Raw genomic sequence first — 22,605 nt, 5'->3', positions numbered from 1 at the left:
TCTGGTGACTGCTATATCAATTCTGATCTTCGATCTAATTTGATAAAATTCAGTCCAAATTATTTAAAGTCCGGGGCGTAGCAGGTACGGCAGGTAATATTTTTGTTGGTGTTGCATGCCATACATAAAAGTCAGGTCAACTTATAAAAAAACAAAGTTTATACGAATCGGGATTCGGGTGCTACGCCTTTTTTTTCGTTAACACGTACATGTACTGTTTGTAATTCAGTTAGAGAAGTATTCTCGAGCGAATGACTGTCAGAACCTGTCAGGAATTCTTCTAATACACGTATCTATTCTACCTAGAACAGATCCTTACAGGAGGGTGTCAGGACCCATGGTAGATTATGATAGAGCTTGTCCAAAGCCCTGACAAGGTTAGTCGCGGGTGAAAAGAATTTCTGATAGTTTAGAACTGTTCTATGACAGTGAATCCTGAAAGAATCGAAGAGAAGTTAGAAGTGATCACAACTTTAGTTTAGAGGGGCAAGTTTCTAAGGAGATATTTCAATGATTGTGGCGATTGGCTTTAGTTTGAATGACTTGACAGACAGTTTCGAATTGGAAGTCGATACATGTATATCAAATTTCGACTGGGAAATGCCAACCTGTAGTTTGTAGCTCAATTACGCAGTATGTCGAAGAGTTTTGTGTTCATTCACCTAGGTGTTCCATGTAAACCGACATCGAACCTGAATATTACGCAAACTGGCGCGCTGCTACGTTGCCTTTTGAAATTGGTGTGCGTGTTTTTCGTAATGTCCTTCGTAATCAGAATGGTGAATTTAAAAATAAATCAAAGAGTTCATTACTGTTTACAACAATAAGCATATGTTTAGATACGTTTGAATTCGATCCCCGTACTTTCCTTTTTCTCATTTTTTTGCAATTTGACGATTATTTGAGGCGTAAAAATTCACACGATCGATGTAAATTGATTCAGTTCATGAGTATTTTGATTTTATAATAATAGAATGAATTATCCCATATTCCCAAAGTACAACTTTATCATTTACCTACAAAATAACCCCATGTTGATATAAGAGGAAAATTCCTACACAAGAAAACTATTTTTGGCACAAATAAAGTCGTGATTTTCCCTGTATTGTATGACCTCACTGTCTCCGTCGATCAGCATCCCATCCAGACCCAAAGTATACTGACCTTCTGTACAAGTTAATAAGAAAATTTTTTTCTCACGTTTTGAGCAGATTAACGAGGTTGTTGATTAGTATAGCAAATCCAAAACAAGACTACAGCATGATATTTACAGTCGTAATACTGAATATCTTGTAGAAAAAGTCAATCGATCGTCTTTCATTAGTTTTACTGGTAATTAATCGATGAGATTTAAAGTCTGGTGTAACTTATAAATCGTTCTTCCTTTTGCCTCTGATTAATATGATCATTGGATAATGTACAACTAAACTTTTGCAAATGTAGAAACGTGTATTTCCGTAATATCTTATAGAAATAGCATTTCTACTACTTGGTACTAAAGTAATGCACCAAATTCGCAATTAATTAGCTAGGGACAAAGTAAAGAAAGAGCTGATAATAATAAAAGTAATCTTCAGTCTCGATTCATATTAGTAAGATTAATACAGAAAATATTGAAACCGGACGTATATGGTTAGGGAATTTAAAAATAGATCTTCCTCAGCAAATTTAAAATACCTATTGTTTAATAGAAACATATTTATATTGATCGCTCATCTGCTTTATATAACAAGTATATTATTTAACTTGGCCTGATTTAAACTTTTTGTTAATTACATGTATATGTTTATGTTACACTTTAGTTACAACTCCTTATATCACTCATTAATCATGTTAATAAAGTTTGATCATGTACCATTTTTTCCTTTTTTTTCTCAAAATTCGGTATTTTATGTATAATCCGACATATATTGAATGGATGAGTGATATTACCTTACCTTTAACCAATCAACAAAAACACAGAAAAGAAACATTTATTCTACAAAAAAAAAGTAGAAAGTATATGTGCAACAATAATAAACCTGATTGAATTTAAAAAATCCAAATGTATAAAATTGTTCTTTTCTCTTTATTTGTTGTCTGTGATCATAGATTTGAGTTTCTCCTCACTTGCACCAACAATTTCTGCCACCTGAAAAGTTAAAGAAAATAAAATTATGACAAATTAAAGGACTGCCTGACATGTGAGTAAAGGAGGTATGTTTGACACTCACCAAGTTACTCAGCGCAAGAAACGTAAAAATAAAAATTACCCCGGAAAAACTGAGCATAACTCTCTTTAGAATCTCATGATATGGCATGCCAATATTAAGCTTCTGTAAAAATATAAAGTGCCCCTGATATGTGACTGCAGAGAAAACTGTAACAAAAAAAGTTACAGACCGACATATGGACAGACATCATAACAACTATATACCTCCAACAAAAGTGAAAAAAGGTTAAGGGTATGAAAAAAATAAGACATGATACATACCTTCTTACCCCCTTTGTATGCTTGGAAAGTTGGCATTGCAGAGATACCGCTATCCTCAGCTACCTCCTGTAATCAATAACTGTATTATATTCTGGGTGTTTTTTTTTTAATTTGCATAATCAAGTTTTTATCGTGAGAAAAAAAATATAGTGATGCTAGAAAATTACATTCAAATGTTATAGACGTATCTTCTCACAAATAAAGTAAAACATTTTATTTTTCAGAATGAATTCATAAAATTTAAACAAATCTAATTGTATAAAGCAAACGGAACGAATTACAAAGACACTAACTCTAACAAGAAAACTGTCATCAGACCAATTGAGACAGAGTATTTCAAGTGAAATTTTCGATAATATTTTAAATTATTCCATCGTCGGGCCAAAAGCTTAAAATCTCAAGTCGATCTCTGACTACATATATTTCTCTGCAAACGCGATCTATACTAATTGTTTTACACTCATAAAAACACATGTTCACATTCTTACCGTGTTGTCATCTACATTTATTTTCACGAAAATGACATCAGTAAATTCGTCTGAAAATGCCTGAAATATTTAAAGTCACCATTTAACACACTTGGAAAAAAACTGCATCCTACAAAGTGGATCTCACAAACTGATAAAAAAAATCCTTAGAGCTCTAAAGTAATATGAAACGTCAAAATAAAATGTTCATCAACCAAAATATTTTGTGGTTTTCATTTTGTTAAATGTGTGCATGCAAGAAATAACACTGATCCGTTTTCTATTTTCAGAGCAACATGCTGTTAAATTGTGCTTTAATCAGATAATATTTCCCGGATATAGTGAAACCCCACTTTTGTTTTTTTTTTTATAAACAGGCTCGGGAACGTTTTTGCCCATGTAAATCGCCACATTCAATTCTGAAAATTTTAGCGGATCATGTGAATCCGCTAGTCGCATGGAATCATCGACTTACTTTACTGTTCAGGCAAAATTAGGCTGTCATCGGGTTGACAGTTTTCATTATAAAAATATTCCAAAACATGAAAACACATTGTGTATGCAGCATTGAGGTACTTCAGAATTTAAAAAAAAAATTACAAGGTTTAATGTTATGTACTTAGTGTGTGTAAAGACTCAACTTACTTTTTACTCCGAACTGTTATATTGATTCTAAGTAAATGATACCGATATTGCTTTGATTATAATCTTTGTAAGCTTCTACAGGTATATTTACATTGGCACATGGGAAAGAAATTACATTTTTAATTGTGAATTTTGAGCCTGTGGGCAGGGAATATATGTAGCAAGTTATGGGCTTTCTCTGACACTGAATTAGAAATGCAGTTCAAAATGTTGTTTTGCCAAATTGGTTATCTCCTGTGATATGACCACAAGTGGAGGTTGGGAATCAATTAGATGAATTATTAATAATCTATAACCCTTCAGCAAAAACTTACTGTGAATTTAGGGGAGATCATTTTACATGGACCACACCAGTCAGCAAAGAAATCTACCACGACAAGCTTGTCTCCAGCTCCTGCTAAGATATCATCGAACTCTTTCTACAACAAAAATAAACACTATGAATAAACGACTGTTAAAACTCCACACATACATTGTACAATGTCTACTGCAAACAATAGGGAAATTTTAAACTGGAACCATCTGCCAAAAAAGTTTTAGTAAATAGCACGTGTCATAGCCATTATAATATACTCCTCGTCGAACCCCTTCCCTACAACTTGTTAATACTCTCCTCCGTGTACACTCTTTATACCTATTCTGCCCCTATGGATATATCAACTCGCCCCGCAGCACATCCATCCCCCATCAGAATGCCAATAACTTCATTATAAATATAACCAGCTCATAGCTTCGTTTCAGAAACTTGCTTAAAAACTCCTCTTTCCACATCCTGACCAAATTGAAATCACCCATCCAAGATAAACAATTTTCTTTTTTTCTTAAAATATACATTCCTTACAAAAGTACACGGTTTTTCATTTATGCATGTCTCTTGATTGTTCGGGTTTTATTTGTATGTATATGTCATTTGTTTTGTTTCTGTATTTGCCTACAGAGTCATAAGTTGGGGATACACTCAACAATCGACTTCATTACACTATCCAGTGACGGAGCCAAACACTTTGAAAACGAGGGGTGCCAGCTGGGATTTCTCAGAAAAAAAGGACACTAGGACGTTATTTGCCATTTTTTGTCAAGTTATATATAAATAAATATAAATTTTACAATAAAAAAAGAGGAGTGCAAACCCCCTGCATCCTCCCACTGCCATCAAACAGAATATACCGTATCACATGCTTCTATTCGTTTATTTCCTAGTGAAGGGAATCATTCGCGGCGATTTATTTTTGCATTTGCTTTTGCTCGAAATAAACGAAAAACATCACTCTTAAAATAACTTGGTTTACATAATTCAAAAGAGTCAATGGCATCTGATTTATTCAATTAATTCCTGTTAAAACACAGGAGAATGGCGGGTTTGAAAACCTATGTACAAATGCAGAAACATAGCTTCTAGAATACATATTTTGATAAACTATTTTTGTGGATATGAATTTTCATTGTCTGATTTGTAGTCTGGTCTTGTGTCCATGATTTTCACTTTTTCTCTATTTTTGTTTTACAATGGTCACGAGTGACAAACTTTGTAAGCGGTATGTTTCTGATTTTGATTCTGGATATTATATCCTTTCTATGCATTTACCAATGATATATTCGAAAAAAAAACCCTGTCTTGCTCACAACAGTTAGTCACTGTGGATTAAGACAATGGAAATTTACTCATATATCAATTCAGTTTGAAGTAAAAAATTATAATATATATGTATATTGACATAATACTGATATTAATCTCTCTCCCGTCCAATTCCTGCCTTTTAGCCACCGAATAGCACTTGAAATTGTATGAAATATACCTATTAAGATTAAAATTGGTTGATACGTGGCCAGTGTATGTATCATTTATTATACATATACCCAAGACATGCAGTTGACGGATTACATGAGTACATCCAGTGAAGTCACGCACTATATTCTTTACAAGAAATCAATTTATTTCGAGGGTGTACAGTGTGGTCAGATCAACGTGACCTGCCTGTACAAAAGACCATGTACTTAAATTGAACAAAACTCCCCCAAAAAGTGATGAAATCAAATGCAGGTGTATAATTAAACCAAGGAGAAACTAGTACACATAATCATTAAGTTGACAAAGAAAAAAAATGCTGATAAATAGGTGAAGATTCTTTAAAATTTAAGCATCATGTGTCATGACATAAATTATAAATATTAATTATTATGTCGGAATCAGGTGAAAAATATTCAAATATAGAAAGTTATACTATGGAGAAACTAATTTGTACTATCGTTATTTTCTTACCTTAGTGGCAACTTCCAGTACCGGCATTTTGTTATCCGTTCGTTTAGCTGACTAACACGTGTGTCAAGTGTGTCTGACGATGTAAAATTTGTTTACACAATGACGCGTACACACTATAGTATTGATCTATAAATAGGTATAGTTTAGTAAAACAACGTGCTGTTGTATATTAAGGGTTAATACTAAAACAATAAAGATTTACGTGTTCAAATGAAAAATAAACAAAAATGGGGCAAGATTTCATGCAAAAACATTTTACTGAGGCGGGAATATATATAACTACATCCCTTTAGTTCACATGTGTATTCTGCCATATAAATTTCTGTTTTTTTTGGTTTGTTTTGGTTTGGTTTGGTTTGTGTGTGTGTATGTGTTTTAGAACTTTACGTGAAGTAGTACCGCAAAAAATAATCAATATTCCAAAAATGTCATCAGAAACAAACTACTTGCTATTTTGGTGTAACGGGAGAGCATGATTTGACTCACAAAATTATACTCCGCCACCGACGAACGAACCGTAGACCACTCGGTGACAAGCCAGCGACAAACCGTTTAATTCTTTAGCAATGTCAATTAACTGGCTAATTAAATCTCACTACTTACTACAACGCAGGTAGGCCGTCCTGCCACACTGGGCATGATGACACGTATAGCATTTGATATTACAAATTCATTTTTTAAATTTTAATTTATTTTTAATATTTGATTTTTAATATCACAAGACCCTTTTGTTACTGATTTTGCAATATTGCAAAGTGATTTTCTAATATTAATCAAAGTACTCATGTACTGAATCAATTTATATCGATCGTTTGAATTTTTACGCCTCATATAATCCTCAAGTAGCATTCTGATTACGAATTACATTGCAAAAATCACACAGCAATTTCATAATGCAGCGTAGCAGTGCGCAAGTTTGCGTAATAACTAGGTTTGATATCGTTTTACATCGAACGCCTATATAAATGAACACAAAACTCTCCGACAAACTGCGTAATTGAACTACAAACAACTGGTTGGCCTTTCCCAGTTTTGAAATATTTTCAAGTTTTCAAGTCGAAATTTGATTTATCGACCTCCAGGTCGAAACTGTTTGTCAAATCATTCAAACTTAAGCCGTCACAACCATTGAAATAAATCATGTCCTTAGATACATGTCCCTCTCAACCAGCTACATTCCTTAGTTGATAAGCTTTACAACTCATCGCATAGACACCTATGTGTCATATAAGGTGCTTAGTTTCTTAGGCATCTATTTTCAGACATACGTACATTTACATAAACGCCAAAGTCTTTGAATACAATTTCAACAATTATGTATAGTGCAGACAACCCTAGCCATGCACTTTTAATGCCCTGGAGCACCTTGAGCACTTGCAGCTCGATCTATTATCTTTACATATGGCCAAAATAGCCCAATAGAATGATAATTGCAAAAAAAGCAATATCACTAGACCACAGGCTGACACTATTCCCGAGAAATGCATTATCGAAATTCCTATACCATCGTCTAAGCAAAATTTTATTTCAATTTGTCATCTCCAGGCTTCCGATGTCACGAGGCGGTAATGATTATAAAAATACACGATACAGTGAATGATACATCGAGATGGTTTCGGGGTCGCGCGGTTATGCTACTCTTTTATAAAACATTTGGCAAAAAAATGAGTGGCAAATGACAGCATGGAACCCCCTTTCTTTATATAAGTTTCTTGATCGGATCCACTGCCCCCTTTTTGTAAATATTTGGATCCGCCAGGGCCTGCATGAAATACCAGAAGACAGCTTCAGCATTCCGACTATTTATAGCCTTGCAGGGTTTTCATTTCTATCTATTATGCCGCTAAAAATGAATAGACAACTTGAATATATCGACACTGAACGACTGATTGCTTAGAAATAAACAGGCACGGATAAGAGATTAGGAGATTAGAGGTCAAATATTTTTGATTGGATCATTGTTACAATCCTAATTAATCAAGTTGTTTATTGGCGTAAATAACATGGAATTAAATTTCCTATATCAGAAGTACTCATAAAGTCGACCTAACTATCTGCATTTGAACCTAAAATGGAGTATGTCAATGGGACTATTTTCCTGTGGCAGTGTAAGGTAATTGCAGATGCTATCAGGCTTTACAAATCTAAAGGCTCTGGTGACTGCTATATCAATTCTGATCTTCGATCTAAATTGATAAAAATTCATTTGCTAATAATACAAATTTATTTTCTTATGTTACAAATTAAAACTTATTTTGTAATATTAGAAAACATACTTATTTATTATTACAAAATCATTTTTAATATAAAAAATATTTTTGATATTATAAATTCATTTTGTAATATTAAAAATTCATTTTCTAATATTACAAATTCCTGATTCGTTTCTTCATTTTGCGTAAATACCCTGTTCATCACGATATGTGCTTGAACTCAATACTTTCTGGGGCTTCGGACAGTTAAGGCCAAACGTCCTGCATGAGTATTAAGTTGACAAAACGAAGAAGGATAAAACTATATCGGGTGGCGAACAGTCTGAATACTTGAAGCATTTTATAAGAAGGCGTTATAAGTCATTGATTTTGTATTCTCAATGTATTCAAGATTTCCCGTTATATTTGAAAGTCAATGATTTACAATGGATCTAGTCGTAGTAATTGCAACGTGTCAATAATGTAGCCGTGAGAACGGTACATACAAAAAGTTGGCATGACTATTAGGATATCTACACAAAACTCGTGATCTGCGTACGATTTAAAAACGGACCGAATCCCGCGTGCGAAAAATGGTGTTATACTTTCATGGTATTTAAGGTAGTTGGTTTGATTAGCTTTACATATACCAGATTTGTTGTGTTAACGTTGGCTGGTTCTAAGTCTGATTAGGCCGATAAATGAATATTTCTTCCAACAAAACTTTGTCCTGTCAAGATTTTTGATTTATCTATTAATTTATTTCAAATATCTATAAATCAATATATAGCAACAATTTTAAGCTTTATGAATATGATTTTTGCATACATAAAGTAAATTTAAGATAATTATAGTTCTGTTATCAAACACCCATGAAAAATAACCACAAATCGGATACTTTCCTATTCATAAATTCTGCAGAGAGTAAACTAACTAAAGATCAGCTGTTTTGTTATGTACAAATACCGATCACATGACCGTTCCGACCTTTTACTTGATACCAAAACTTCACAAAAAGTCGTTCAAATCACGTTCTATTTCATTTTCCAGCAAATGTTCTACTACTATTTCTGAATTATTAACCTCTATTAAAAACTTAATTTTTAATTATGCCATAAATGTTATGAAAGAGTAATCAAGGGAACCAAGGTTATAGCGGTAATCAAAATAATGCCATCCAGGAACAAAGACCAGACATAGAAAACAGACATACCCAACAAAGAACATAAAATAATTAAAATCATACATACAAAGTAACAAAAGTAAATGAGCAACTCGGACTCCACTAAAAACTGGGAGCATGGACCAGGTGCACCGGTAGGGTAAGCGTCCTCTGCTTTTCTAGAAACATCCGCCGAGTTGCTCATAAAAAGTCATGTCCGGGGTAGACAAACGAGGAAAGGAAAACTATGACCCGATGAATAAATCAGTTTTCATGGTGCAGATGGATACACCATAACGATCCACGATTTCATGATAACGACCATAAAACTTCTGTAGTGATGACTTCAATCTTGTAGCAACATAACCCTGTTTCAGAAGCCTATTAAGAGTTCTAGCGCGATACAAAAAGTCTGCGTAGTTTCGGCAAGCTCTGGCATAACGTATCAGTTGTGATATGAACACTCCATACGCAGGTGCTGAAGGGATGTTGCCACAGATGAAAGGAAAGTTGATAATTCTGAATGAAAAGTCATCACGTTTGTCGTAAAGTTTGGTCAATAGTTTTCTTTTACCATCGATTTCTAAGTATAGGTCAAGATATGAGGCTGACCTTACAGTGTCTCCAATTGGAATGCCATCCGTTTGTTGAAAAACACGTCCACCACACTGGACAAATGTGTTGTCGATTAAAAATTCCAGCATTTTGTAAACATCTTCCTCTGTATATTTGGAAAATGATTTGGAATTATTTCTTACAAAGTATGAGGAATTTATACCAAGAACTATATATTTGTATCTAGGTGTACCATCTTTTTTTGGAAAAAACGATATATATATATATGAAAATAATGGTGTGAACTATTTTTGGAGTGTTAAAAAATGAGGTACATTGTACGTATTATATCAGCTTCATAATATTCCAGATTCGTATTATTCTGTTGATAGTTATGACTTTTCTACCATATATATACAATACTGCCAATAACTTATTAAAATGAAATTACAAGAATTGGATGTTTCTTTTTTTATGTTTCATGCGCGTGTAAAAGCGTTGACCGATCGAATGTTTTGGACATGAAGCTTTGACTTTTCAAGTTGACAATATATATATTAGATTTGGTAATGCTCTATAAAGACAGGTTGTCGGTATTCCCATGTGGACTAATTGTGCTTCTCTTATAGCCGATTTGTCCCTCTATAGTTATAAATAAAAGCTCATGACTAAACTCTTAAAAGATCTTTCAAAATATAATGGCAACCCTCATACAAAAAAAATATGACAAAATGGATGTTTTTGATTTCCCTATTGGTCTTTTCCCATTCCTAGATGGTAATATTCCTGAAGCACCTTCTTTTGGTATTTACATTTTACAACTTGTCCGTTTTACAGGTATTTGTAATAAATTTTCAACTTTAAAACGCAAAAAAACTTTTTTTTTCACCGTTAAATTTGATACAAAAATGTAGTAGCACTTGCAGATTCTTCATTACAAAAAGTGTTGCTCATCCAGTTTTTTACGGAAACAAAATCTACATATATAGAACATACTTTGAAACCAAATCCGTTTGGTTTATCAGCTCTTTATAGGGTTCACCCGTAAAGGATACAATTTTCAAATTATTGTCCATTCTTTGAATCTTGTGCTAGTCGACCCCTAATTGCATTCTAACGTAAAAACTGAGTCATTTTTTGTATTGCACTACGTCAAATCTTGCCTATTCAGTTCTTGACTTTACTACTCCAAATCTAGTCCACTGATTGCAGTGACCGATTTTTACTCGGGAGTCACGTGAGTGGCTTCGAGTATTGTAAGTGTAAGAATTACTACAGGGCTTCCGGCGGATAACTTCACGGACGGAAATGCTGTCTTCAAATTAATGCGTGATTCTCCTTTAAACTTTAAATATTTCACCGATATCCCAAATGAATGATATTTCAAAAATTTTTAAGTGTTAATTTTCAGCTAAATATTGTCGAACTGGTAAATCGAGACGCCAAATTATTTTTGCCGCTTGGCCGCGTAGTAATTTCAAAGAAGATAGTTAAAAGCTATCGTGGCTCCCGGGACTACTGAATATTGCGACCGGGAACCAGTCTAGTTAAAAGCCAATACAATTTAATTGGAGTTATCTCTCTTTGGGTGATATTGGATTTTTAAATCATTTTATCAATAAGCGTCACATTCAACATCATCAACTGCCTTTTTTAAGTTTCAGGTCTCAAGAATGTAAACAAATGCACTAATCTTATTTTCACGATATGTGTGTACATCTTTGTTTTGTTTTGCTGCAGGTTGCAAGGGAAATATGGGTTCAATACCAAAACAGTCTCAAACCTTGGTCCACGTCATGACCGGCACTCTAGCAGATTGTTTAAAAAAAGAACATCGGGAACCTATCTTGCACGTTGCACGCCAAGCGACTTCCTAGTTTCAGCACCTTCGGTGCTTTGATTTTTAAAGATGCTAGTTTTTATGATACTGTCATTAGCTAATATACTCTGAGTTAGCTTTCCGTAACCACTAGCGTTCTTTAAGTGGATATTTCATTTTGTCTAAGTGGCGTATGTTGAATTATTCCATGGAGAGAATAGAATGTATTATTAAGTGAATTTTATAATGCATTTTTTGTTGTTTCAGTTCATTTTTGACCTTACTTCAAAGGGAGTGGTTAAGGCCGTATAAAACAAGTTTAATCCCACCGCAGACACATCCACAGTCAAAACATGTTGGTTATTCATGTCTTTGTGTCGTTATTCAGTTATTACTCTTTAGTTTATATCGAAGAAGTGCCATCGTCGATCAATCGAAGTGTATATGACTATGACAGTTGTTTGGTTCATGACCACATTTATATATAGTGTTTAGATTGGAACGGTTAATATGATTTCTAATTCTCCTCCTTAACATACTTAAGTTTATACTTCATGAAAATGAGTCGTCTTTGCTACGTAAACGAGAATGTGCAAGTAAATCCACAGATATAGTTGGAAATATCGAGTAATTATATTTAAGACAAAACATTTACTGTTTATAAACATTGCTATTATAATGTAATCCGAATTTCGCATCTTATTTTATTTTGGATAAGTACGTGCGCGTATGCTGTATTATAAATATATCAATGGGGTATGTTTGTATCTTCTGAATCTAGAGAGATCCGAAAAGCGGATGTTTATCAATGAAAACAAAATGACTGATACCACAGAATTGGAACAAAATGCCGTTTCTCCGGCCTATGGTAGATTAAACTCAAATTAAATATTTCAAACTCAAATTGCAAATGCTTTATCACATGGCAGTAATCGTAATACTTTTAAATCTATGGTGACGAAACACTTGGTGCATGGGCGTGGCACTAGTAATAGTACCCCCTTACTGGCCTTAGTTTGTTAGTCTTGGCATCCTGTGAATATTTTCTGTTTTTCGCTGACGCATTTTTTATAATGACTTAAATTCAGCCTAGCTTACAATGTAGATTTCACAACAATTACATTGTACATGTACAAACAGGGCTGCAAATCTTTGAAGACGAAAATGTGTGATATTTGGCAAAAGTTTGAAACATTTAAAACGAAAAACAATATATTAAAGGAAAATGCTGCCAAAATCAGCTTCACAATATGTAAGAATTTTAGCAGATAGTCTTTGCCTACATGTAAATCAGCAAGCACCATCTGTTTAGGACTTGTAAAAATAGTAAAAGATATTAAAATACCTTTGGCACAAAAAGGTGGGGGTCAGAAGAGATTTTATGTTTTGCAAGTTCAATATTTTTATTTATATTTCAGCAGCAAGCAAAATCTTAGAAAATTATGCATTGATTTGGATCATACATTTGGAGTTGTATTTTTTTACTTGTTTGAATTAAGGAAACAATGAGTTTTCTCTGTAGGACAGTCATTTTTTGTTACGTCCGGGACATGACTTTTTTCATTAGTATTTTGCGGAACCTCAAGGGAAATTAAGATAGTACATGTTACAACCGTAGAGCTCACACCGCAATATGGTGCTTGCTATAAAACTACAAGGACAGTCATACAGTCATTGAACATTGAATCTGCATCTAATGCCAAATCTTAACTTTAGATACAAGAATACACAAATTTAAAAAAAAAATTTACAGAAAACAGTCTAAATATAGGTTTGATTAGCTTTCATACCTTTCACATTGTTCACTGAAAAGACATTTTGCTATTATTTAAATGTTCATTTTTTTAAGCATGTGATGAAACAACCAAGGAAGGTTTCATAAGAGTGATAGTTGGAATAAAGGGACTATCTGTGTCCAGAGAATTCAAAGGCATGAAGTTTGTGAAAGTTCCTGAGAATGCAACAATAGCTCCTCCTGATTTCACTGAAAGGTAAATATTCTAACTGTGACATAGCTTGAACTAATTCAAATTTACATACAATAACACAAACAATTGATTCTGACTTCCTTCACTATTCTTTTCAAGGTAACAATAATTTATTCTATGTACTATTTTTAATGGTGTTTACAAGTTTTTTTGTTTTATTTACATATTTTTGATTACTAAGAACAAATGAGCATGTGTTCATAGATTGTACATGTATCATTGTTACAGTAGAACCATCTAACATTTTCAGGAGTATATTGCTAAGAGTGGAAGGTAAACAGAAAGGTTCATTAAAAAACAAACTATTTATACTAAAGGTCAAACGGTTACCATTTGATATCAACCCAGGCAAGAGCTACATGAAGGTATTTAAATAATACATTGATATTACTGCATGCACTTAAAAGATACATTCAAGTAAGTAATTATTGATCTTGAATAAAATAAAGCGGGGTTGATATAAGTAATGTGTCAGTTTAATTTTAGGAAGCTATCTAGATGATGTTTGAATTTTGAATTACTTCAGAATTACTTAAGGAAAATGAGAAAGAAATGGATTTATCAAACTAACATCTACTGAGGGAGTTTGTCATGCTGCCTTGTCTATGGGTTAGATACCAAGAGGCAACAAAATTAACTAAGGCTTAAGTCATGATAATCAGTTTCAAATCATTATCTGATTTCCAAAAATGTGTCTGATTCAAATAACACCTTTGTTTTATAGTTTTTTCTCTAGTTGTTTTAGGAATTCTTAAAAAAATATTGAACATGAGGCACAAACAGTATGTTGAACAAAATAATTTCTATTTACATATTTAACTTCATTCCAACTCCAATATTTTTATCTAAAATCATGAATCAATGTACTGGATTAAACAGTGGCTGGAATTGACAATAGTAACTGAATTATTTTGCATATGCTTTTGAATGTTATATAATGTTTTACAGGTGGAGGAAGACAGGGTGTTATTATTTTTGAATAAGGCACAAGACAGATCCTGGTATCCGGAACTGGAATCCGGTCTAGAAACTGCTGAGGAAGAAGAGGATGACCAATAATTTTCTGCTATTAAGTTGCACTCAGATTTCATATTTTTCTTGATGATAGATCCACTGACTTTATAGATTTTGTATAATTATCATAAAGGTGTAATGTTTTAAACAAGTGCTGTGAAAATTATGGATTTATAATCAACAAGTTGGTAATATTTTGTGGAGGAAAGACAACTTGCACGAATGAATTGATGAAAAGCATTTCCTTCACTTATATGATCATACTAAGTCTTTCATTTTTATACCATAATAGTTACTGTCATGTTAAATGTATTTGTTTTAATTGTTACATGTAGGTGGATATTGAGTTTTAATGTTTTACTTAAAGGTTGAATTTTGGTTATTTTTTATATGCAAAAAGATCTGTATTTTTAAAATCAATTAAGATGTATTATATAAAATGAAATCTTGCAATCACTTTCACTATTCATGGTTCAAAATTTGATATTAGGAGGGGAAGGTTCTTGACTATTCCAACTTTCAAATCAATGGCCCAATAAAGGAAAGGTGAAGGTCCTCATTTAAATGTCAGTGAAAAAAGTTGAAAGCTCAGGGAGCTTGGTACATAAAATTTTACAAGTTCTACATACAAAATTTGGGACCCCTGACTCTTGTATGCATTTATTTTCCTAGTTAAATGGGTTACTTTTGTTTAACTAAGACTGTTTTGTAATAGAAAATATGAACTACCTGTACTAGGAATTTTTACCTGAAAATCTTTGATGATATAAGTTTGAATAAAATAGAAAAAAACATTTAATCAACTTGGGCATGTTCATTTCATAGTTATTTGATAGTTTAATGCAGATAAGTACCAATTAATAGTCAGTAGTATAGCATTATTAAAAAAACCTTTTTGTTTTTTGCTTTGCTATTAGCCATATTATTAAGATGGAATAATTTTGATTTGTATAATTATTTATTTTATGAACACTACCTCGTTATTTATTTTATTTTTCATTAGCATCATACAATAATTTTTAAAGGAAAACAAATCAAATGTATACATATTATAGGTATATGAAAACATTTGGAATGGTTGTACAATTTTTTGGGGCAATATGTTGAATGTTACCAGTACATTTGTGTTTTGTCATGTTGGTACTTGCATGTCATCTTACCACAAATTTGGAACAGTACATGTATTATGTTATTTAAATGTTAATGCATTTATTCTTTTATTTTAGTTTTTTAATCAAAATTTCTTTTCAAAAGAAAAAAAAATGTGTGTGTACTTTATTTATCAATACAGACTGCGGCTAAATAATCTGTAAATAATTTTTTAAGGAATACAGACTATTACCGAGAGGTATACATATACTAGAAATGTATTTAAAAGCTCTGTAGCCCCTTACTAATGTGGTGATATTCAATTTTAACAAATCTGCTGATATTTTAAAGACAAGTACTGAGATACTTCATATGTCTAATTTAAAAAAAATAGGTTTTATTAGCAATGATTTAAATTTGGTCTGCAATATTTAAGTACAGTGGCTAGGGTTCACAAGTTATATATACAACACTGAAAACAATGATCGTTTTAAGTATCTATAAATTTTGCTTTCAAGTTTAGAAAAAAAAACCTTAACATTAATCTGGACACAGTTATTAAAATTTTATGTAATCTGTTATATATCAGCTATTAAAAATATGGTTTTATTTTGTTTATTGAAAGTCAAGAGTTATGCCCCTTATCTTTGGCAACCACTATAGTGATTATGCCTGGATGTCTTGTTTCTAATGCTTATATAAAGCTATGCCATTATTATACCCTTACTTTAAATTGGATAGTATATGGTAACCTGTTTATGTTAAACAATTTTAGTCACAGTAACAAGTTAATACATTGTTGTACCATGCATTAATAGTTTCTCTTTTTATTATTTTTATAATGTTTTATAGAAGAAGAGATTTTGTAGCCTTTATTATAGATTTATTCAAACATTCTATTTAGTAGTGCAATAAAATTCAATTTTCTTCTCATTGAAACTGAAGAATTAATATTTACTCCTTTACAATGGCATGATCTGTATTGTCCCGTATTTACTATGTCATCTTCCATAAATAACTGCTTCTTTGGATGGTGTAGGGCAGAGGTCATTTCAGTAGCACATGATATTGCTTTAAATAATGTTGCATTTTTAGTTTTAAATAAGAAAAAGGCGAGAACCAAATCAAGGAAATATATTACTATAGTGTGGGTGTAGTGCTGGTTAAAGTTGAAATATACAAGGTGGACAAAATCACAATAAGTTAATATTAATTTTTTTAACTCAATATCAGTCTTTAAAACAATTTCCTTTTCATTTTGGGGGGCGGGGTGGGGGGTAATTATTATTTATAGTTTTACCATTTTATACAGATGGATTGTTAATTTTGTTTAGACCAAATGAAGAATTAAATTTTCTCAGCATCAATAAAGCATCAAGTCATTCAGACAACTATTATTAACTTTAGTTTACTTTAGTAGGGTTGATTCATCATTTTGTGGCACTTCAATATCTATTTAGAGATTATCAAGTCAGATAAAAACTAATAAAATATGATAGCCAAGAAACTTGTTAGAAATCTACAATCTCTGGGGACTGTAAATAGTGGGAAAATCAATAAAATAATTACTCATTTTGCACCAGACAGTGGAATGGAACAATTCTATAGAAATGAAGTCCGATATTGTCACTGACATTCTAATTAGTATTCACAATGGTTCCAGGTGATGTTGTGAATGCTTCATATTCAGTCTATTTCATGATATTAACAAGATTATCAATATTTAATGGCATCTAGCTATGGTTAAACCAGGGGGTTAGATACTTGATTCTGATCAATACTATCATGGCAAGATCATAGAAGTGTGATAAACCTTGATTAAGCATTCTACCACTAACCTTTATAATCTCAAACTTATTCCTGAAAAAGTGAAAATATTTTTTTCTTTGCTGTGTTTGTATTTAAATAAATTTTCAAATTATAAAATGTCATTCCTTAAATTTTATTCCAATTGCACGGAAACAAATATTTTGGTTTATTTTGTGTTACAATAACTTGGACCTACCATTATTAACACTTTTGTTGATTTGTCTTTTAAACATAAATCAAGTATTGCCATAGTTTTTCATTAACACTGTTATTCTAAATCAAATCTAGTGTGTCAACTTTCTGCTGCTTCCTCCGGTTCTAATTGTTCCTGTTTCAAACACACGTGTTGTTCTATTCCAAACCTACACTTACATCTCCCCTCCGTTATGTAATAAATACCAGTTTTGTCCACTTTGAAACCCTTGTCTTTTGTAAAAACTTGTTTGACATCTCCAGTTATAGTGGTAATTGGGCTGTTGTCCTTCTTATTCCTAAGAGTCACGTGGACTTTTCCGCGGAATTGTGATTCTGTTTTGAAATGACTGGTGTATTCATCTTCCTTTATCACAAGTTCTGCTTTGGTTTTATATTTTGGTGGCACACTGATCTGATTGTCAATCGACCACGTTAGTTCTTCTTCAAACGTTTCCTCGGAACCTTTAGTAAGATTCATTTCACCATGGAAACCAGCATTAGCCTCCACCACTGGATTAGGGGGAGTCAGTTTGATGTCAACACTACATCCATAGGTGTACCCCTTTTCTAATGAAAGCATACACGTTGACTGTGTCCGTCGCTCTGTTCTCAGTGTATACACTTGTTGTTGTTCTGTATCATTTGTGAAGTATGCTGAGAACAATATATGCGACTTTGGTTTAGTTGCGTGAATTTCGTCATAATACTCTGTTTTTCCATGTGTTATTCTGACATTTTGCCAGTTTATGTCGGACGAATGAATATCGTCTGCATCTTTCTTCTGTGCTTTATCCAAAGGGAAGTCTAAAGCCCATTTACGTACTATATCTTCGATATCGAGTAGTTCTTGAGACATGTTTTATCTGAAAAAAAAGAGAAGTGTTCCAATTTTGCTTTAAAAATCGTGTGTCGAGGCCAGAAAGCTGCTGATCTAGCGCGCGACAAATAGGAGATAGAGCGATGACTGGTTTACTCATTTACAAAATTGTCTTCAAGAAGTCTGACATGACACGATCACAACAGAAAAATTATTTCAATTCGTTGATTTATCGATTTTTTTTTGTTTTTTAATTAGATAAAATTGTTTAGAATCAGGTGATGTATCCGTTCTGTGTATTTTTTAACGTGCCCATGAACAGTAATCTGTAGTTTTACTTAAACATTGACACTGTGTACTCATGCACATATATGTAATAATATAATTTTTCGATTTATGTTCTATTTGGTCCAGTATTAAACCTGCAGATAAAAAGCCGGACAAGCCAAATATCCCCTACTCCGGAAAAGGGACGAACATGGTAGAATTGTTATGTCCGTCTGTTAGTCACCGTTAGTGGCATAAAAGGGTTAGGATATTTAGAACGTAGGGAATATTAATAATCACATGGAAGTTTATGTTCTTGTAATGTCCGAAAAGATCGTCCTTAACAAAACGCGAATCTATATAAATAAATATCAGTATATAGTAACGTAACAGTCTGTTGATCAGGCCTTGATTTCTTGCCAAAATATTTTAGCATCTACTTGCTGTCAGAAAGAAACACCAGTGGATAGTTCAGTATAAAAAAGTCAATATAAGTGTTAAAGCGGATACATATATATTTCAATACCCAAATTTTTTTCTTGAAATATATGAAAGTGTGGAATCTATTATATGTTTTATGTACAGTTAAGCTAGAGTCATTTTCAACAAAAGTATACGATGAAATTACTTGTATATAGGTATATATAAAACCACTGAAGCATTGTATATTAAATCTTATAAATCTCTAGTGTGAACCACGAATATGTCACAACATGCCTACAGTCAGAAATTTGATAAGAATTTAATGCTCAAACACACTTAATTCTAATCATTTATAAAACTATGTCATGACTTATTGAATTAAGTATTTCAGAATAAATTAAGTAAATAAACTTCTTCGATTTAGTCACATATTTTAAGAGGCTCTTAATACGTATCGTAAAGTCCATTAGTCAGCGTACACAATGCATATTAAATTGGATAAATTTAGAAAACAAAATCCTCATATTATTAATCCAATTGATGAGAAAATGTATAAACGTTTTCTTGTGCTAAAATTTGCCTTTATTTTTAACTTCACATCAAAATAAAGCATTATATTTCAAGCTTCTTCCTCAGATTCTATCGAATCAAAATGCTAAGTATGCTAAAAGGATGGTAAATATTTGATAAGAAAGAAACATCTTTAAGTTTTATCAAGGACGGAAAGCGATGATAAAATCTTTATCTTGCCACGCGCCCCCAGTTAGATAAGATATGAGCTCTCTTTGCATGCACAAAGGGTATATTTTAATGGATTTTACACACTCATTAACTAATTAACCTGAAAAGGTACAACAGCTGTTCGTATTGTTCGAAGAAAATAAATTTCTTACCAGACTATTGTAAATGTTTCACAGATTTTCAGTTTAAGTGTACACTTACATGTTGAAATGAGGAAACCCCTTTAAATGTTCATTTCCGAAGTATATTAAAACTCATCTTCCGGGAATGTACAATATTCATAATCTATCACCGTTATAGAAATTAATCAGACATCTAAAATTTGATGAATGGACAAATAAATACTGACAGAATACCTCCGGGGACCCATGTTTTAACGGTAAAATACACAATTTTGCATAATTAATAAAGTATAAATATGATAAGTCAATATGATCCGATCATCCTGTTAACTGTACACGTTAGGAAATGCATTCGCTGCTGTGTGGCACTAAAATGATCATAGATAATATTAATTTTTCAAGTGACTTTTGGCGGCAGACAATTGTATTTTACAAATGTACAACTATCAAACATCAAATAAAGCATTACTTTAAAATTCGGGTAATTGTATATTGATCAAATTATAGGATATGTTTCATATTTTATGTTAAAGTTTATCACGGGAGTTTGTTTGCTTACCGTAGACTTTAAAACTAACACTATAACCTCCATTTTAAATTACCTTGAAATATATTTCAAAGGCTATATAGGCAATGAATTTCATGAGAATAGTAAAAACTTCTAATTATTTAATTTTGTTTTACAATAGGAAATGTCATTATCATAGTTAATAATTAGATTTTAGGTCAATATTTAAAAAAAGCTTCCAAATAGGAGAAAATTTGGCGAGACAATATCATAGGGTGTGGTAAAATTGAGTTATAATTTACCTTTTAATAAATACTATCAAGATCTAATATCAAAATAATATGTATTTCATAGCAAAAACCATGAATAATAAGGGTGAAGAAAAATCAGTGTCGTATTAAGTTCAATTTCTTTTTGAGCATGAATCAACTTGAAGTAGATAACTTTTTGGCATATTTCTATTTTTCTTGTTCAAGACCCTTGTCACGATATTAATTCACAGTAAACGCAGCAAAACTAATTGGAATTTTCAGTTTTAAAACACAGTTACCTATTCTCTTCAAAATACTACAAGATTGAAAATATAAATTAAAACTTACTGTATAAAGGTTTTTTACATCCAGCCAAAAATATTGTGCGGCTTCTACCGTCTGATTGGTTGAAATTTCTACGTCAGCTTTGCATCTAATTATCTCCTTTTCCAGTTTCACGCCTCGTTTTCGTCGTGGTTGAGTTGTAGTATTGGAACATTATAACACATTTATATATTGTAGTAGTATGGACCTCTGGCTGAAAAGAGTCGGTTACTACGGATCGATATCATTACACCTGTTACTGTAATGTTATATGAATTATGGTTATAGAAATATTTCAAATAAATGTACTTTAATATATACAACCACCATATACATATCAATAAATCCCACTGTGATAAATCTTAACAGTAGCAGTTTTTATAAAGATAATATAACTATAGTATATAGTTAGAATATACCACAGGGGCTTGCTATATGCAGTCCGGCTATATATATAAACACGTATATTCATCTATATACTTTTATCAATAGGTAAATTCTCCATTTATTGAGCTGATTTACTTTTAAATATTTAGGATTAAAGATAGGGATTTTATGGTCGTCATCGTGAACTCGTGGATCGTCATGGTGTGTCCATCTGCACCATAAAACGGTCATAGTTTTCCCTCTTTCGTCTTCCCCGGACGTGACTTTTTAAGAGTAACTCGGCGGGTGTTTCTAGAAAAGCAGAGGACGCTTAACCTACCGGTGCACCTGGTCCATATTGCTCCCAGTTTTTAGTGGGGTCCGAGTTGCTCATTTACTTTTGCTACTTAATTTGTATGTATCATTTTAGTTACTTTATTGTCTTTGTTGTGATTGCCTGTTTTCCATGTCTGGTCTTTGTCCCTGGATAACATTCTTTTGATTTCCGCTAAAATCTTGGTTCCGTCGATTACTTTTTCAAGATGGGTAGACCAGAAAAAAGGGGAGTCCATGCTATTATATGCAGACTGAAAATTTACACGAAACTAACAAAATTGTCCAAAAAAAAAGGTCCGAACCCACGAACGCATTGATGTTGAAAAATATCAAATGGGAAGTTAATGCAGATGTAGATAAATATGGTGTCTTCTTTACATACACAAGCATCTCTGTTGACGTTTGAAACCGAGGATGAAAGCCTCATACCCATACATGACTCAACGTTTTTTTTAATTAAGTTCTTAAAGCATACTGAGCAAGAAAAAACAGAAAGAAATCATAGCATATTGGTAAAACATTTAACAGAAGTAGCCAAATTAATCTTCGTTGACCACACGGCCTTGAAGTTATGAGTTACATATTGATCCATTTAATGGGCAAAAAATGTACTAAAATGTTGTTTTAACTACTTTTTACATTTTACTATCCATGGCCATAAACTAAAAATGTGGATTTTATCAGTTGACTATTAACTGTTGTATTCGTTTTGTTATATATATTCGAGTTACTTCGCTTTGATTGAGAACTTGAATATTTACAAGCCTATCGATGGACAGTAT

At 32.4% G+C, this 22,605-nt stretch overlaps 3 protein-coding genes across 4 annotated transcripts; 1 reads left to right on the top strand and 2 right to left on the bottom strand.

The window, feature by feature from the left end:
* Positions 1–1,959: 1,959 nt before the first annotated feature.
* On the bottom strand, positions 1,960–5,971 carry LOC148629147 (thioredoxin-like). Its single transcript, XM_088544955.1, has 5 exons — positions 5,846–5,971; positions 3,900–4,004; positions 2,962–3,021; positions 2,474–2,539; positions 1,960–2,131 (listed from the first exon to the last, which is right to left on the bottom strand). Exons 1-5 carry the CDS (start codon positions 5,870–5,872, stop codon positions 2,069–2,071), a joined length of 321 nt encoding a protein of 106 aa, XP_088401081.1. The 5' UTR covers positions 5,873–5,971; the 3' UTR covers positions 1,960–2,068.
* A 6,364-nt stretch (positions 5,972–12,335) lies between these two features.
* On the top strand, positions 12,336–16,603 carry LOC148629146 (uncharacterized). The gene is made up of 4 exons (XM_088544942.1): positions 12,336–12,441; positions 13,423–13,564; positions 13,812–13,926; positions 14,510–16,603. The coding sequence occupies exons 1-4, from the start codon at positions 12,372–12,374 to the stop codon at positions 14,618–14,620; spliced, it is 438 nt and encodes a 145-aa protein (XP_088401068.1). The 5' UTR covers positions 12,336–12,371; the 3' UTR covers positions 14,621–16,603.
* A 987-nt stretch (positions 16,604–17,590) lies between these two features.
* LOC148629145 (uncharacterized) lies at positions 17,591–21,326 on the bottom strand. Of its 2 annotated transcripts, none has more exons than XM_088544923.1 (2): positions 21,146–21,326; positions 17,591–18,531 (listed from the first exon to the last, which is right to left on the bottom strand). In XM_088544923.1, exon 2 carries the CDS (start codon positions 18,522–18,524, stop codon positions 17,766–17,768), a length of 759 nt encoding a protein of 252 aa, XP_088401049.1. In that variant the 5' UTR covers positions 18,525–18,531; positions 21,146–21,326; the 3' UTR covers positions 17,591–17,765. The 2 variants fall into 2 exon arrangements, with proteins under 2 accessions (XP_088401049.1, XP_088401057.1); XM_088544931.1 differs by lacking the exon at positions 21,146–21,326 and adding an exon at positions 20,069–20,144.
* Positions 21,327–22,605: the final 1,279 nt, after the last annotated feature.

The sequence above is a fragment of the Perna viridis genome, chromosome 1 (assembly GCF_037379345.1).
Source record: "Perna viridis isolate PV_CMFRI_1.1 ecotype Kerala chromosome 1, ASM3737934v1, whole genome shotgun sequence".
Classification (NCBI taxonomy): Eukaryota; Metazoa; Mollusca; class Bivalvia; order Mytilida; family Mytilidae; genus Perna; species Perna viridis.
This window is presented reverse-complemented; position numbering and strand designations above follow the sequence as displayed.